General features: G+C 33.6%; 1 protein-coding gene and 1 non-coding gene across 2 annotated transcripts; one reads left to right on the forward strand and one right to left on the reverse strand.

Moving 5' to 3' along the window:
• Positions 1-5,720: 5,720 nt before the first annotated feature.
• On the reverse strand, positions 5,721-8,139 carry LOC105212256 (protein toll-like). Its single transcript, XM_054231785.1, has 3 exons — positions 7,147-8,139; positions 6,354-7,046; positions 5,721-6,233 (listed from the first exon to the last, which is right to left on the reverse strand). Exons 1-3 carry the CDS (start codon positions 8,137-8,139, stop codon positions 5,721-5,723), a joined length of 2,199 nt encoding a protein of 732 aa, XP_054087760.1.
• Positions 8,140-12,056: 3,917 nt separating this feature from the next.
• Positions 12,057-12,129, forward strand: Trnam-cau (transfer RNA methionine (anticodon CAU)). The gene has a single exon. It is a non-coding gene; the product is annotated as a tRNA-Met (tRNA).
• The last annotated feature ends 3,658 nt before the right edge of the window (positions 12,130-15,787 follow it).

Raw genomic sequence — 15,787 nt, forward strand, 5'->3', positions numbered from 1 at the left:
TGAAAAAAATAAAAATTAAAAATATTGAAAAAAAAATTAAATTATTATAAAAAAATTTAAAATAAAAATAGAAAAAATATTTCAAAATAAAATTAAAAAAAAAAAACCAAAATTTTTTAATAAATTTTTCTTGTTCGAAAAAAAAAAAATACTTTTTTCAAAATAAATTTTTGTTGATCGAAAATTTTGTTTGTGTTATAAAAAGCTTAAAATTAAGTAAAAGAAATAATTATTTCGAGTGGAAACTAATTTTTTGTTAAAAAGTCGGTTCTTCGGTTTAAAAAAATATAATTTTTTCAATAAAATGTTTCAAAAAACGTTGTTGAAATCTAAAATACCAGTTTGTGCGCCATAATTAAAGAAAGAAAACTTAAAAAAAAATTTCAAAAAATCACATTAATTGAGTTGTAGTGCTTTTGACTCTAATTCCCTCATGATTTCACTAGCGTCCTCATCAACTCAGTAAATTGAAGCGTCTACGGCCACCGAAACCAAACCACATTTTAGTTATTGCATTTCGTAGAGTTTGTTCGATCCACTTAAGAAAAGTTGAAGAGCTTCACAAAGTTATATGCTTGTATACATATATGTATGTGTGTGATTCTTTCACTAAGGCTTAATACCAAGTAAAAGTAGCAACATATTTATTACGGCACGACAAAGTAGAGAGTCCTGCTTTATGAATTAATCCGATTACTTGTCAAAACAGAATTTCATGTAGCAGCAACAGCAACAACAACAACGAAATCTACACCAACTGCTGCCCGGAAAAAAACCAGACACTATTCCTTACCAAAGTTCACCTAATAAAATCCAACTTTTTGGACGCACTTCGTTCCCACATTTGAACGTCACACTTAAAGTCATTTCGGTAGTTTGGATTATTAACTTGTTTGCTTAGTTTGTCTGGCGTTGGCGTTGGAGAAATTAGTGAAAATCATATTTTAAGTGAAAGTTGAGACGCAAGTTTCGAAGTGCCTGTATGTGTATATATTTATGTGTGTGATATTCATATATTAAGTTACCAAACAGTTATAATAACAACAACAACAACAGCACATACGAACGGCATCCCTCTTTGTGGTTCTTTCACTTTTTACGGTTCAAGTGAATTTCATTTGTTGGCTTAAATCGTTGGCAATAAAGGTAAGTGACGTTTACGCTTTAAATGCGTTTGAATTCGTATACGAATTAGAAGGGAAATAAACGCATATTTATATTTATAAGTATTGTCATGCTTGGGATTGTGCGTTATTTCAAGTGATTTGGGGTTGACGATGCGTATGAGTAACCTTTTGTTGGGTTTGATGAGTTTCTGACAACATATTAATTCCAGTCAGGGCGAAATCGAATTGGTTGTGGTAAAAAAAAGTAAATGATTTCAAGGTTGTAGTTTTTAAATGCATATATAAAACTTAAGGAAATATAACAAATTAATTAAAAAGAAATTTAAAAAAATATTAGAATTTAATTAAAGAGTTAAAAAAATATTCTAAAACTGTTAAGTGGAAATCTTTACAATTATTGTTTTGCAAATAATTTTTTGTTATTTCAAATGTATTTTTTCTTACAAATGGCTGCTCACAATATGAATTTTTCCCTCGTTCATAAATATTTACATTACAAGCCATTTGAATTTTTATTATTATGAGGTGTTAATAGCACTGGTTGAATTTCTTTATTTTATACCATATTGGAATAATGTGGTCTTCAAAACTTTCCTGACGAGCAGTACGAGCATGTAAACATGTACAATAAGCAATAAATCAGTTCTATAATTCACAAAAGAAATTAAAAAGGGAAAAAACAGCTAAAGCAAGTGTTTACTATAATTGGAACTAACTAATCAATAAACAAGTAAGGAAGGGCTAAGTTCGGGTGTAACCGAACATTTTATACTCTCGCAATTTATTTACTTGACTTTATTTATATTATATAATACACAATTTGACCCACATATTCGTCATATATATTGTTTAAAGTCCATTGAAAGTTGTAAACCATAATATTAGGTTAGAAGCACCGAGGTACTCGTGTTCGATATATGGGGCCTTAAAAACCTGTGGTCCGATTTCGTCGATTTTTAGAATGGTTCTGCCACACTATTAACATAGTATTTGTGCAAAGTTCTGCACCGATATCTTCACTAGTGCTTACTTTACATATTGTAAAGTAAACGATTCAGATTGTCTTCAAAGTTTTGGTATATAGGAAGTAGGCGTGGTTGTGAAGCGATTTGGCCTATTTTCACAACATATCATTGGGATGTAAGGAAACTATTACAAACCAAGTTTCATTGAAATCGGTTGAGTAGTTCCTGAGATATGGTTTTTGACCCATAAGTGGGCGTCGCCACGCCCATTTTCCATTTTGTACAAAAATCTGAGTGCAGCTTTCATCTGCCATTTCTTATGTGAAATTTAGTGTTTCTGACGTTTTTCGTTAGTGAGTTAACCCACTTTTAGTAATTTTCAACCTAACTTTTGTATGGGAGGTGGGCGTGGTTATGATCCGATTTCTTTCATTTTTGGACTGTATTAGGAAGTGGCTAAAAAAAACGACTTCAGAAAGTTTGGTTTATATAGCTCTATTCGTTTGCGAGATATATATATGCAAAAATCCGATTTGGGGGCGGGGCCACGCCCACTTCCCCAAAAAAATTACATCCAAATATGCCCCTTCATAGTGCGATCCTTCATACCAAATTTTATTTCCATAGCTTTATTTATAGCTTAGTTATGACACTTTATGTGTTTTCGGTTTTCGCCATTTTGTGGGCGTGGCAGTGGTCCGATTTTGCTCCGAAAGCAACCTTCCTATGGTGCCAAGAAATAAGTGTGTCAAGTTTCATCAAGATATCTTAATTTTTACTCAAGGACGGACGGACGGACAGACAGACATTCGGATTTGAACTCCACTCTTCACCCTGATCACTTTGGTATATATAACCCTATATCTAACTCGTTTAGTTTTGGGTGTTACAATATTATTTAGCAACATTTGTTGCGAGAGTATAAAAATTGTTCCACTTCATCGTTTAAGGGGTTACGGCACCCTGAAATTTTTGTTAAAAATTTATCACTTTTTAAGAGAAATATTATTTTACCTGTTTCAGACAAAAATTTAAATGCCAATCATGTACACGATCAAGGAGTGCTCCGGAAAAATTGTTCCACGCCAATGCTTTTATCTCTGCCATTTTTAAGTAAAAACCATATTTTTTTAATATTTATGAAGCTTAAAATGTGGTTTAAATCAGCAATAAATGTAAAGAAGCCCTACCTCAAATAGTTTTGTGAAAAAAAGATCCTAAAAAACATCGTAATCCTTTAAGCTTTTAACTATTAATATATTATGTCCTCTAGATCCTTGAAGAATCCATCCTCAAAACTGAATTTGATCAAAGAAAGTGGAACTTCTATAATTGGAACTTTTGAATTGGCAATAGAAGTCAAGTTTCATACAAATTTCATTCCATAAATCGAACTTTTCGATCAGGACATGATACAAAATTGAAAATTGTACTATCGAGGCTGATTTTAAATGTGCCGCTATATACGTATGGAGGCGAACAAAAGATACTTATAATATTACACACCAAACAAAATTATAGAATACATGCTTTAACGTATGTACATAAAAGTTTTTGCGAAGTAAAATCATAAAACTCTGTAGAAATCTATATTATATTTTTAAAGAAAATTTCTATAACTCGAATTTTTTTGTTGATTATGATGATTCGAGTTAGAGAAGTTCCACTGTATATATTGAAACAAATTCTTCAGAATTATAAAATGCAACTGATGAATATTGGGTTACCTTTACTAACCACACATTTGAAGTTAGTTAGCCAATCAAACAGTTATTTTGAATAAAATATTATGACAGTCCACTAAAGACAAAAAACATTTTTTTCTATACAGTAATCTCCGCTTAAGCGGGGATCACTGTACACAATTTGTATAATTTTTGTAATTTTAGCAGCGTTATCATTGGAATTATCTTTTCACATCCGAAATTTTTCAATTTCATTTGTTAACATAAGGTATTTATGAGTATGTCTTAGAGATAATAATAATGTTGGTATACCTTTATCCTAAATAAGAGATTTATCCCGAATTAAATCAATGACTTATTATTCGTCTTTATGAGCCCAGGTAGAGCCTGGTTTCCCTTCTACACTAATTAGCAACGATTCGAAACAAGTGAAACAAAAATCGCTCTCCCGTTGATCTTTCCATTTAAACGGAGGTCTCCCCGTTCTTATAGTGTCACCAACTGGTACAGTAATAGACAATGCCATGCCTAAAGAAACGACATCCATCCCTAATTAAGGAACTCTCTCTGTTTTGCATGTATATATCTACAACCGGTGACAAATTCTTAAGAACTATGTTGAGCTCCTGCCAATAGATATAATTTTTTTTTATATAAAACGTTAAAATGTGTAGGATAAAAAGCTCTATTTCATAAACTGAAAATGTTTTTTTTAGCATATAATACTAATTTTTTCTTAGAAAAACGTAATTTTTTTTATCTACACAGAATAGTTAACGTAGCGTTCTTAAGTACTTGTGAACGGGTGTGTGTCGTTTCGCAAATTATACAACATGGTAATCTCATATGATTAATGTTTACGATTTAAAGTTTTAAATCCTTCCTTCTTATACTCTTCAACAGCCGCCTTAACGAATTTTTCAATTTACCATTTAATAAATAATAATTTTTATGTTTTTATGTTTATTACAAAATCCATATCAGTTGCAATAACAATAAACTATATTTTTTTGACTTAGTTGGCATACAACGCTGCCAAAACAAAAAAAAAAAAAATAAATTTTTTACTGAGATAACAAATTGACATGAAAAAAAAATATAAAAACAAACACAAATATGCGCATTGGATTTAAACTTGATCGATGATATTGAATTTTATATTTTAAACTAAAAACAACAAATGCCTTTATTTATTATTATTTATCAACGAATGATGAGCACGCTTAAGCTAATAAGGCAGGCATTCAAAGCGGTGAAGATCATAGATTTTATGATAAAAATTCAAAAATTTTGTACTTATACTATGATCGGACCGACATTGAAAACATGTTTTCATTGAAAAAATGGGTCTTCCAACGAAAACTTGTGTTTTCATCCATGCAAAAACTGTCAAACAAAAACACAGTTTTCGCTGAAAACTTCTTGAAAACCTACATTCCACTCGTTATAATCGGAGCCTGCTCTAGTTTAGTCGATATTATTGGAAGGCATATTTTGCCAAAAAATGTCACCCTATTATGTTGTTAATCTCTCACTGACAATTTCATAACTAGAGTACAGGGCAGAAAAAATTCCAAAATTTTTTGAGAAAAAAAGCGCTTTGAGATTACATGCAACTCGACTCATGTATTGGGCACAAAGTCATCCTGACTCGTCTCGTCATCCTGATCATTTTGATATTTATAACCCTATATCGTTTAGTTTACTGACTTACAAACAACATGAGAACAAAACTTTGAACAAGAAAATATACAGATAGACATACATACCAAATATTGATTTCGAAATGTTTCAAAGGCAACAGCCACGAAAAAAATAGACACATTAGCAAGAAAGCATCCAAAAACAAGTTAAACACATTCAAATCTTTATTAAAAATATTGACTATAACTTGAATCTTAAAATACAAAGATTAGATTATTCCATCTAATTTACTACACATACTATTCCTCCAGTTCACCCAACGTATTCCGCTCCACATCGCCAATAACATAAGCTCTCCGACGTTCATTCAACTCAAGCATGCCGGCACTGCGCACCTCTCCCTTGCAATGTGGCATCCAAAACCATGGATGATCTACCCACTCCAAGTAGGTGTTCATAGTCAAATAGGCGCGTAACTCCTTATCGAGCTTCGTCACGTCTTTAAGCTCACCATACTTTACTATAATTATGCGCGAGCGTCGCTCATTCAAAGCGCACTGATGCGCCGTACGAAATTCCATGCGCGCCCAATCCGATTCGATGAAATGTTGTGAGAGGACAATAATCGTACGACGCGATTGATCGACGGACTCAATAATTTGTTCGGGTATATAGGCGCCCGCCAACCAATTGCGCTCATGCGTGCACACGCTAAATTGTGGTTCACCCTGCTCGAGACCAGGCAATAGAATGTCATTAACAAAACGTGCGTCTTGATGGGCATACGATATGAATGCATCGAATGTTTTCTCCTAGTCCAACTCATGCTCGCGTATACAACAGAGAAACACACCGTGCGCATACAGCCACACGTGAAGCTCCAACTTGTATTTATAGCAAAGCCCAAATAAGCTAATGAACACTATAATTACCAGCGATATGCTGAAAAGTAACCACGCCAAGTGCATCGATTCAGGCACACATACATCTTCGTAGCGCGCTTCCTGCAAACTGGTATTCTCTAGATTGGCGCAAACCAAGAGCGTTACATCGGGTATGCGCTTACGATGCGTGCGCACAGCGTTCAGCAACTGCTTAGCGTCACAGTCGCAGAGCCAAGGATTCTCAGAGAGATAAAGCTGCCGCAAAGTGGCGCTCTCATTGAGAAAGTATTGTATAAAACCGTCGCTCAAGCGCTCCAAACTATTGTTGCGCACATCAAGTACTTCCAATTGGGGCGGCAAGTGCGCGCTTTGTATATTCTCTAGGCGATTGTGTGCCGCATATAAGCGCGTTACATTGGCATAACCGAAGGTCGCATTCGAAGGTAACATATAAAAATTATTGTGCGTAATATCAAGTCTACTCTGCGTTAAATAAACCTGCTCTGGGCGCGGCAACTCTGTAAGGCCCTCCAAATGCGCGTGTGAACAGTTGATGTACAGCGTGCGCGTGTCATAGTGGCAATTACAGCCGGTGGGACAAAACTTTGGCATCCAAGGGCAAATAGCACGATTCCTAATCAAATAGCTATGATTGTGCAAATTACACATCTCATCAGTCTCCATCAATATGTTTGTGCAGTCGATCAAAGATATGGTGCAGTCGCATTGCAGTGGATTGTGCTGTAATAATATTTTAGGCTTATACGCACCATAATTGGGCGAAGGATGACTTAAAGCGTATATTTGCTTTATTTGATTATTTGTGAAATCGAGCTCTCACGTCAGCATTGATATCACGTAAATGAAAACTTTCGATCCTATTATAACTTAGATCGATTAGTGTCCTACTGCATTTCTCCCAATACCATATACTTGACAACTGCTCCAAATAGTCTTGGAAATAAGGTGGCGTTGCATCAATTTCTCTAATGTGCTGACGTGAGAGTAATGTATAATTCTCAAACTCACCTGCGCCCGCAATGTGCGTGAATTTATTGTAGCTCAAAATTAATCGATAGAGAAAGCGCAGTGGTTGAACAGCAGCAATAATATTTGTAGGCACACTAAATTGATTTCCGCTCAAATCAAGCTTCCACAAAAGCGGAGTGGTATTAAAGATGCCCGGTGGCAGCGCATGCAAGTGATTGAAAGAAAGATCAAGAATTATCAGTTTTCCTTGCGCGCGCAGTAAACCACTCGGCAGTGCCGCCAAGCCATTCCATGATAAATTCAATTCGTTTAACTCGGTTAGTGTGACAAAGAGTTCACTTGACAATGTTTGCATGTAATTACCCAGTAAATCTAATTTACGAAAATTCGATGTATCACGAAAATGTGCCGCTGTCAAATTACGCAGCAACCCCTGATTTCTTCTATGAGCGCCCACTACAAGCTTATTCAGCCCGTAGAGCGTATGGAATATTTGCGACGGTAGTGTTACTTCATAAGGCTCACAAAAGAGTTCTAACTCAAGCGTTTCCAATGCGCTTTGATTGTGAAAAAGTTGTGCGGGCAATATGTCCACTGCGTTGCAATTAACATACAAACGAAAGTACAACCGCTGCAAACCCACCGAGTTGTGTAAAAAACGCGCAGGAACAGGTAAAGCGTCTTCGAATCTGATAGTACCTGAGTAGGTAATATTTGCGCGCCTCAATATTTCCGGCAATATCACACAGTTCTTTAATTGATAAGCAACCTTATCATACTGAAAGTAGTAAGGGATTAGTGCTTCCTCTATTTCCTTGGCAGTTGTATTCTTCTTACACGTCATTTTTGTATATCTCTCATCGATAAGTATAGAAACACCATTCATGAGGCAATAAATGTCATCATCGTTGCATTCACAGCGCTTGTCGTTGCAAACAGGGTTGTCTGGAAGTGGTGCACTCAAAGTTGGCTTTAATGTTGTTGCAATTTGTGGTGATGCGCTTGCTGTTGGCGTTAGATATGACTGTGACAGCATGTTGAATATTATGAAGAGCGCAAGTTGTTTGGGAGAGCAATCGTGATAACGTTGTGTGTGGCAATTTAACGCGTTCATTTTTAAACCGAAAGTGTTAAAGTACTAACACTCTTATTTATCCTTTATTGTCCTTTTTACTACTAGTCAATCTAATTACTCAGTTTTTGCACTTTATTAATCTATAAAATCCGAAAGAAGTCTTTATAGTTATGATTTCGAGTTGAAACTAAGCATAATTACCCGATCAAAACAGTGCATACATTAAATTTCTTTAATTTTTGCTGCCGCCATGAAACCACACATGATTAATACAGTGAATAATACAGGGTGTTTCAAACAGTTGGTGTCGTAAGCATTTAATTTCAGATTATCCAGTGTGTGACCTGCTTTGGTCTCCCTCAGCTTTCTATGAAGCTTGGTGGTTACTTGTTGTCTCACTTTTGGATTCAATTAATAACTCTAACATTCCCAGTCCAGACCATAGGGTACATGTACCCCACTCATAGTAGAATCTCTCCTCATACAAATAGGAGTTTGTAAAAATGTTTAAACAGTCCTCAGAAATATTGGCTCTCACCTCTCGTTCAAATCTATCATTGTTCGGGATATTCTTGAGGAATATTCCCAGATACATCATACAATAAATATATATATCATATTGGTCTACAACTTTGCTTTCGCCGTTTTCCATTAGATGTCTCTAAGGTCAAACACTGGTCGATTAAATCGATTAAATCGTTTTATATCGATCTTGGACATTTGTGTCAACATTAACCCAAACTGATTGTCTGGTTGCAATCAAATATTTTTTTTTTTTTGTGTATTTTCTCTCAAACTAAAAGTAGATGCATCAGTGCCACACACACTTGGCACTTCCAACACACCGCTGGAACACTGACCGATTTATAAGGTGTAGTTTGTGGTGGAAAAACAAAAGAAAAACAAAAGCAATGCTTCAAAAGAAAACATCAAAATTTTCCTTGCACATATTGCAAAACATTTGTCTTAGCGTGTGCTTAGTTTTCTTTTTTGGGGTAATTTTTGTGTGGGGATAACGGTTTCACATGTTGCTCAATTGTTTTCATTTCTTAATTGCCACAGCTAATAAGGTGTGTGCATACATGAGCAAACATAGAGTAGAGAGAAAGAGATAGCGCGAGTGAGACGACGTAAGATAGGTGGGGAGTCCTAATTAAGGGCTAAAAATAAAAGCGCCCCACCAGCAGATAAATATAAAGTGTGATCGTATGAAGCACAAAATTACAAAACTGATGCACTGAAGGCACGATGCACTGAAGAGTGCTTCGGAAATTGGAGTAGCAGAAAATGTGCGGTTGCAATAAAATGTGAACATAAAATGGACTGAGAGGAAAATGGGACATCAAAACTAAAATTGGAGGGAAATTAATTTGAGGAAATTATTGAGCACTGATTAATCAGTTATTAATATTTTCAAATATAATGGTTATATGCTTTCCACACAGCCAAATTAATTGATCAATCAAAATTCTGATTGATAAACCCTTTTTGGCTCTTCACACTGCCGTCTTCTCGATAACCGATCAGCTGTTATATATTTTTTTTCGCTTTTCATAAGAAGTTGGTAAGTTTCATCAGTTGATTGCTATTTTTAGCAGCGACATCTACCGTCGTGTAGCGTGAACAACAACTCGCAGACAAAAAACATATATATAATTACAAATACGGTCTTTGTCGCAGAGTTTCATTTCATTTTCAAGTTGATTAAAATTTAATTAAAAATTAATCTAGATTTTTATTTTTATAATAAATCGATCTTAATAAGCGTTTTAATCGAGCAGAGGCCGGTTTATTGATCAATTAGTTCCTGTGTGAAAAGGCTATTAGCAAAATTATTGAATTAACAACAATTTGATGATAGAATGAAATGGTTAAAAAAATATCGAAATAAATTGGATATGGAAAATTTTTGAAATGAAATCAATGATGAAAATTGATTGATTTTTTCTAGAATAAATTGGTACCAAAACCAACAATAATTTCAAATAGGTTATTTATAGGATTATTCCAAAGAATATCTGTCAAATCAGCTGTTGAAATGAACACAGCGGAACATCATTGAAATTTTGTGAAAATCGTGACCTCACATTGTCAATGAGGCCATTGACTCAACTAGAATATAAAAATTGAAATTGCCATATTGTTATTGAGAACAATCTTTAAAAGACCTATCAGTTTTTCTGATATACAGATAATCACTGAAAATAGTGATGGAAAATTTGTGGTCTATACTCTTTCTGAAACTGAAGATGCAATCAATGTTACTATCACTAGTTTTTTTGTTCATCAAGTCAACATAAGTCTAAATGCTAAATAATATCAACGATTTTGTTCCGTGAGGCTACTTTTTTAAGGGATATGTTTAGTCAAAGATCTATCGTGATAGACTACGTACGAATATCCTGTTGGAAAATAACATTTGGTTAGATAGGGAAAATAAGACCGGTTAAACTGGAAAAACCGATTACCAACGAGATGGTTTTCATAAGGCTAATAAAGGCAACAAGTCGGCAAAACGTTCCAGAAAGACCTTAAGAACTATTTATTATAAGACTAATTACTCTCTCTCTCTCTCTCGTGTTTTTTGAACAATTTCGACTAAATTTTCTCATTGTAATAATCTGATATAATTTTAAACGAATGCAATTTTTAATAAAAAACTGTATGATTATCCGGTAGAATTTAAATAAGTGGTAGAGGTAGGGGATATTTCAATATCTTCACTGAAATAAAATGGTCCAACTGCGGAAGAAATACTCTTGAAAACTGATGATGCATATAATGAAGTGGAAGTGGATGATCGAATATGAACATGAGTTTATCTGAAATAAAAAGTCGACTTCTATAAAATATGTATGCCAATTCCGTTCAATTGTGCAGTTTACAATAAATCGTCCAAACATATATCCCTTTATTACAAAGTTTACTTATTTTTAATGATTTTTTTTTCTGAGAACTCAGCATGTTCACTTCACTTTGTACACTTGTTTACACTTTCGCTGTACAAACATTTTCATGCTCCAATGTACTACATATGTATTTGTGAATATACAGTGCATGGCTGCGCCATTTTAGAAAGCTACACTTCTGGGAATTTGTAAAAACAAACTTTGATGCAACGCTGATGCTGCACAGATTTTCAAATACATAGTTTTTTGTGTAAAAAAATCAAATACTGGATAACTTTGATGTGAGTTTTACATGGAATTTTTGTTTAAATAATTTAGAGGAGCTCAAATATAGCGAGTAGAGAAGTGTCGATTCGTGTAAAAGAAAGAAAATGAACATACAAAAATAATCAAATTGTAATTATAACTACAAATATTTGTGAAGACCTTAGCGGCTTTATCTATCACACGATATCTTTTTTATATGTACATATATATGTTATATGTACATAGATATGTGATTATATCCATCAGCAGGTACAAGCATGTGTTGTAAAGCCCACTGACTTTGGCTAAGTAACATGGATGTGCACATTTATGTGTATATAATATACATATGTACACATGTATTAACCAGAAATCATATTTTTTAAAGTGCAATACAAATATTAACAACATTTATTTACTTAATTTATTTTTCATAAAAAATTGAACGCACAGCTCTATGTCAATAGTTAGAATGCTTCTGCTAAGTGTAAATAAGCTATAAATCGCAATATTGGCGACCCTGCCCACATAGCCTCGGTGGCGCAGTAGGCAGCGCGTAAGTCTCATAATCTTAAGGTCGTGAGTTCGAGCCTCACCCGGGGCATTAAACTTTTTGCAATTTATTTTTTTTTTATTAAATATTTATAATAAAAAAATACATATTTAGTAGAAAAATATGTGAGAAATAATGAAAAAATATTTGCAATTATTTAACAACAATAAAAAAATATATACTACTTAAAAAAATTCTTACTTTTGGTATAAAATTATAAAAACAAAAAATACAAATAAATAATAAACAAATTAATAACAAAAAAAAAAAAATAATAAAAATAAATAATATACAAATTAATAAAAAAATTAGAAATATGATCAAAAAAATAAATAACAATCATAAGACCATCATATTTAATTTAAGTATATTTTTAGAAGCTTTCTTTCTTCTTTTTTCTTTTTTAAGTTATTTATGTTTTCTATTTTTATTTATGAATTAGTTTATTTTTATTTACTATGAAATGAACATTTTTAATTTGTATTTATTTTTTTTTTAATTATTAAATTAATTATTTTTTTAATAATTAAAGAGATTAAAATTTATTGAGCGTTATATCGAAAAGAAAAACTTAAACGAAATATTAAAAATAAATTCGAAAGTGGAAGTAGGGGGGTTTTCTCTATATTAAATATAGAATATACTCAAGTACTGAGGAAAACATAATTATATACTTCCTATATAAATAATTTCTACGCTTGAAAGGATTATACAAGTCTTAAACTGTTTTAAAGACTGTTTTAGACCTATGTTGGAAATACGTCAATAGAACTTGAAATAGAAGCACTTTTCTGCTTTTCTTTTTCTTCATAAAAAATATCGAAAAGCCGCGAAGCTTTGGTTAGCGAAAAAAACATAAAAATCTTCTGCCTGTAAATATTTCTGTCAGGCTGCAAAAAAAAAATAAAATACTTTGAAACAAGATCTCAAGGCTTTCAGTTAGCTTTTGCTTTTGCAATTTTTTTTTTATTCACGAGGGGATTTGGTTTCAGTTGAATTGACAAACACATGTACATTTCCCCTTACACTTACACACCAATACACTTCCACACATTTACAAAGCGCGCATAACGCCGTTATGTGCTCCTGTGCCAAGTTTGAATCCTCAACCTTGTTTTTTTTTTTTAATCAATTTGTCACGCGAAAAGAAGCGCGTAAACCCTCGACAAAAGTGTAACAGCATTTGCAAATAAGAGAATACACAAATTACACCACATAACGAGGTATTAAAACGCAGAAAAAATACAATATGTAGGTATGTATGGGCATGTAAATATGTGTGCGAGTAAATATAATAAAGAAATTGCTTCATGCGAAGGAATTGAAAAATTCAACGCCTGCAAATATGCAAATAAAACATGTCAATATTTGCTTGTACGTATGGATGTACATATATATGAAGGATTAAGTGGGCTCTATAGCAGACATAAGGGGAGCACATGGTATATAGAATGATAGAATTTTGCAATAAATTTCAAAATAAAATTTATTTGCAGAACTGTATGGTTTTTTTTAATATTACCATTATTATATATATATTTGAAATTTTGAAGAATTTTCCTAACAGTGTTCCGAAGATCCTCAAAACGGTTGATGGGTTTTATGAGAATGTTTTTCATGACATAAAGAGCAATATGGAAGGGAGGGAGGATTCCCATATTATTAAAAAAAAATATTAAAAACTCACTATCCGTAAGTTCTGAATAGTTTCATCCTTAATAGAGACTCAAACCTGCACATTCAATCCACAGTACAGGTTGAAGTCACCTACTGGTTGCGATGGCCATTTTCCAAAATTGCATTATCGAAATACCAAAAATAAAAGTATCTACGTAATTCTCTTCAAGTTTTGACTTGAAACAATTAGACGTAAGTCTAATAAAATTTCCTTACCATCGGAAAAGTTCGAACATGGCCTCGTCATGAACCGTTTGGAATCCAATTGTCCACTATTGTAAACTGCTTTAGTTTTCTCACCTCTTTTTTCGAAGAAAAATGTCCAGATCAGAGATTCTCAGTGGAGATATTTTTTGTAGAAATCAGAGTTGCGGCCAAACTTGTCTTCGGAACAGATATGTATACACAATTATACCAACGATCGTACAATTTCGAATAGCACAAACATCTGCTATAAAACATATAGGATGTCTTAAAAAGCTAGATATGGAATACATAGACCTAATAACATTGTCGTACTATAAAAAAAGTTTAAGTTTAACTTTGCTCTCTGAATAGTTTTCAATCCAATTGCACTGTAATACATACTCATCTAATTGTATATCATTCTTATTCAAAGAAGTCAATGATCCGTGGTTCCGAAGATACAAAGAGTCTTCAGATAGTGACAGTTTGCTTTAGAATTTGAAATTATGTCTAAAATTTGTCTCCTAAAAAGCTTAGCACAATTATACTAACGATAACAAGAACTTAGAGAATAGCGAATTGAACAAACAACTAGTATAAATCACATATAGACTGGCATACAAAAATAATACATGTAATAGGAAGCAGTTAAAATACTTTAAAAACGTTTTCACATACTTTCTGGAAGTGGAACTATTCAACGGAAATTGAAAATCGAATACGGTTAATTTTAACGACTCAGACATCATTCTATGACTTGCTCTTAAACTTGACGTAAGCCCAACCACTTTAACATTTCCAAATCGAATACCATATGCGAAGGTTATAACGGGTGATTTTTTTGAGGTTAGGATTTTCATGCATTAGTATTTGACAGATCACGTGGGATTTCAGACATGGTGTCAAAGAGAAAGATGCTCAGTATGCTTTGACATTTCATCATGAATAGACTTACTAACGAGCAACGCTTGCAAATCATTGAATTTTATTACCAAAATCAGTGTTCGGTTCGAAATGTGAAATCCGCTTTTTTATCGACAAATTTTGTTCAGCGATGAGGCTCATTTCTGGTTGAATGGCTACGTAAATAAGCAAAATTGCCGCATTTGGGGTGAAGAGCAACCAGAAGCCGTTCAAGAACTGCCCATGCATCCCGAAAAATGCACTGTTTGGTGTGGTTTGTACGCTGGTGGAATCATTGGACCGTATTTTTTCAAAGATGCTGTTGGACGCAACGTTACGGTGAATGGCGATCGCTATCGTTCGATGCTAACAAACTTTTTGTTGCCAAAAATGGAAGAACTGAACTTGGTTGACATGTGGTTTCAACAAGATGGCGCTACATGCCACACAGCTCGCGATTCTATGGCCATTTTGAGGGAAAACTTCGGAGAACAATTCATCTCAAGAAATGGACCCGTAAGTTGGCCACCAAGATCATGCGATTTAACGCCTTTAGACTATTTTTTGTGGGGCTACGTCAAGTCTAAAGTCTACAGAAATAAGCCAGCAACTATTCCAGCTTTGGAAGACAACATTTCCGAAGAAATTCGGGCTATTCCGGCCGAAATGCTCGAAAAAGTTGCCCAAAATTGGACTTTCCGAATGGACCACCTAAGACGCAGCCGCGGTCAACATTTAAATGAAATTATCTTCAAAAAGTAAATGTCATGAACCAATCTAACGTTTCAAATAAAGAACCGATGAGATTTTATGCGTTTTTTTTTTTAAAAAAGTTATCAAGCTCTTAAAAAATCACCCTTTATGAGACTTCTGGTCTTTACTATAAAAAATGCCAATTTCCATCAAAGTTTCGAAGTTATGCAAAATTGAAACATCAGATTCC

Source organism: Zeugodacus cucurbitae, chromosome 5 (genome assembly GCF_028554725.1).
Source record: "Zeugodacus cucurbitae isolate PBARC_wt_2022May chromosome 5, idZeuCucr1.2, whole genome shotgun sequence".
Taxonomy (NCBI): domain Eukaryota; kingdom Metazoa; phylum Arthropoda; class Insecta; order Diptera; family Tephritidae; genus Zeugodacus; species Zeugodacus cucurbitae.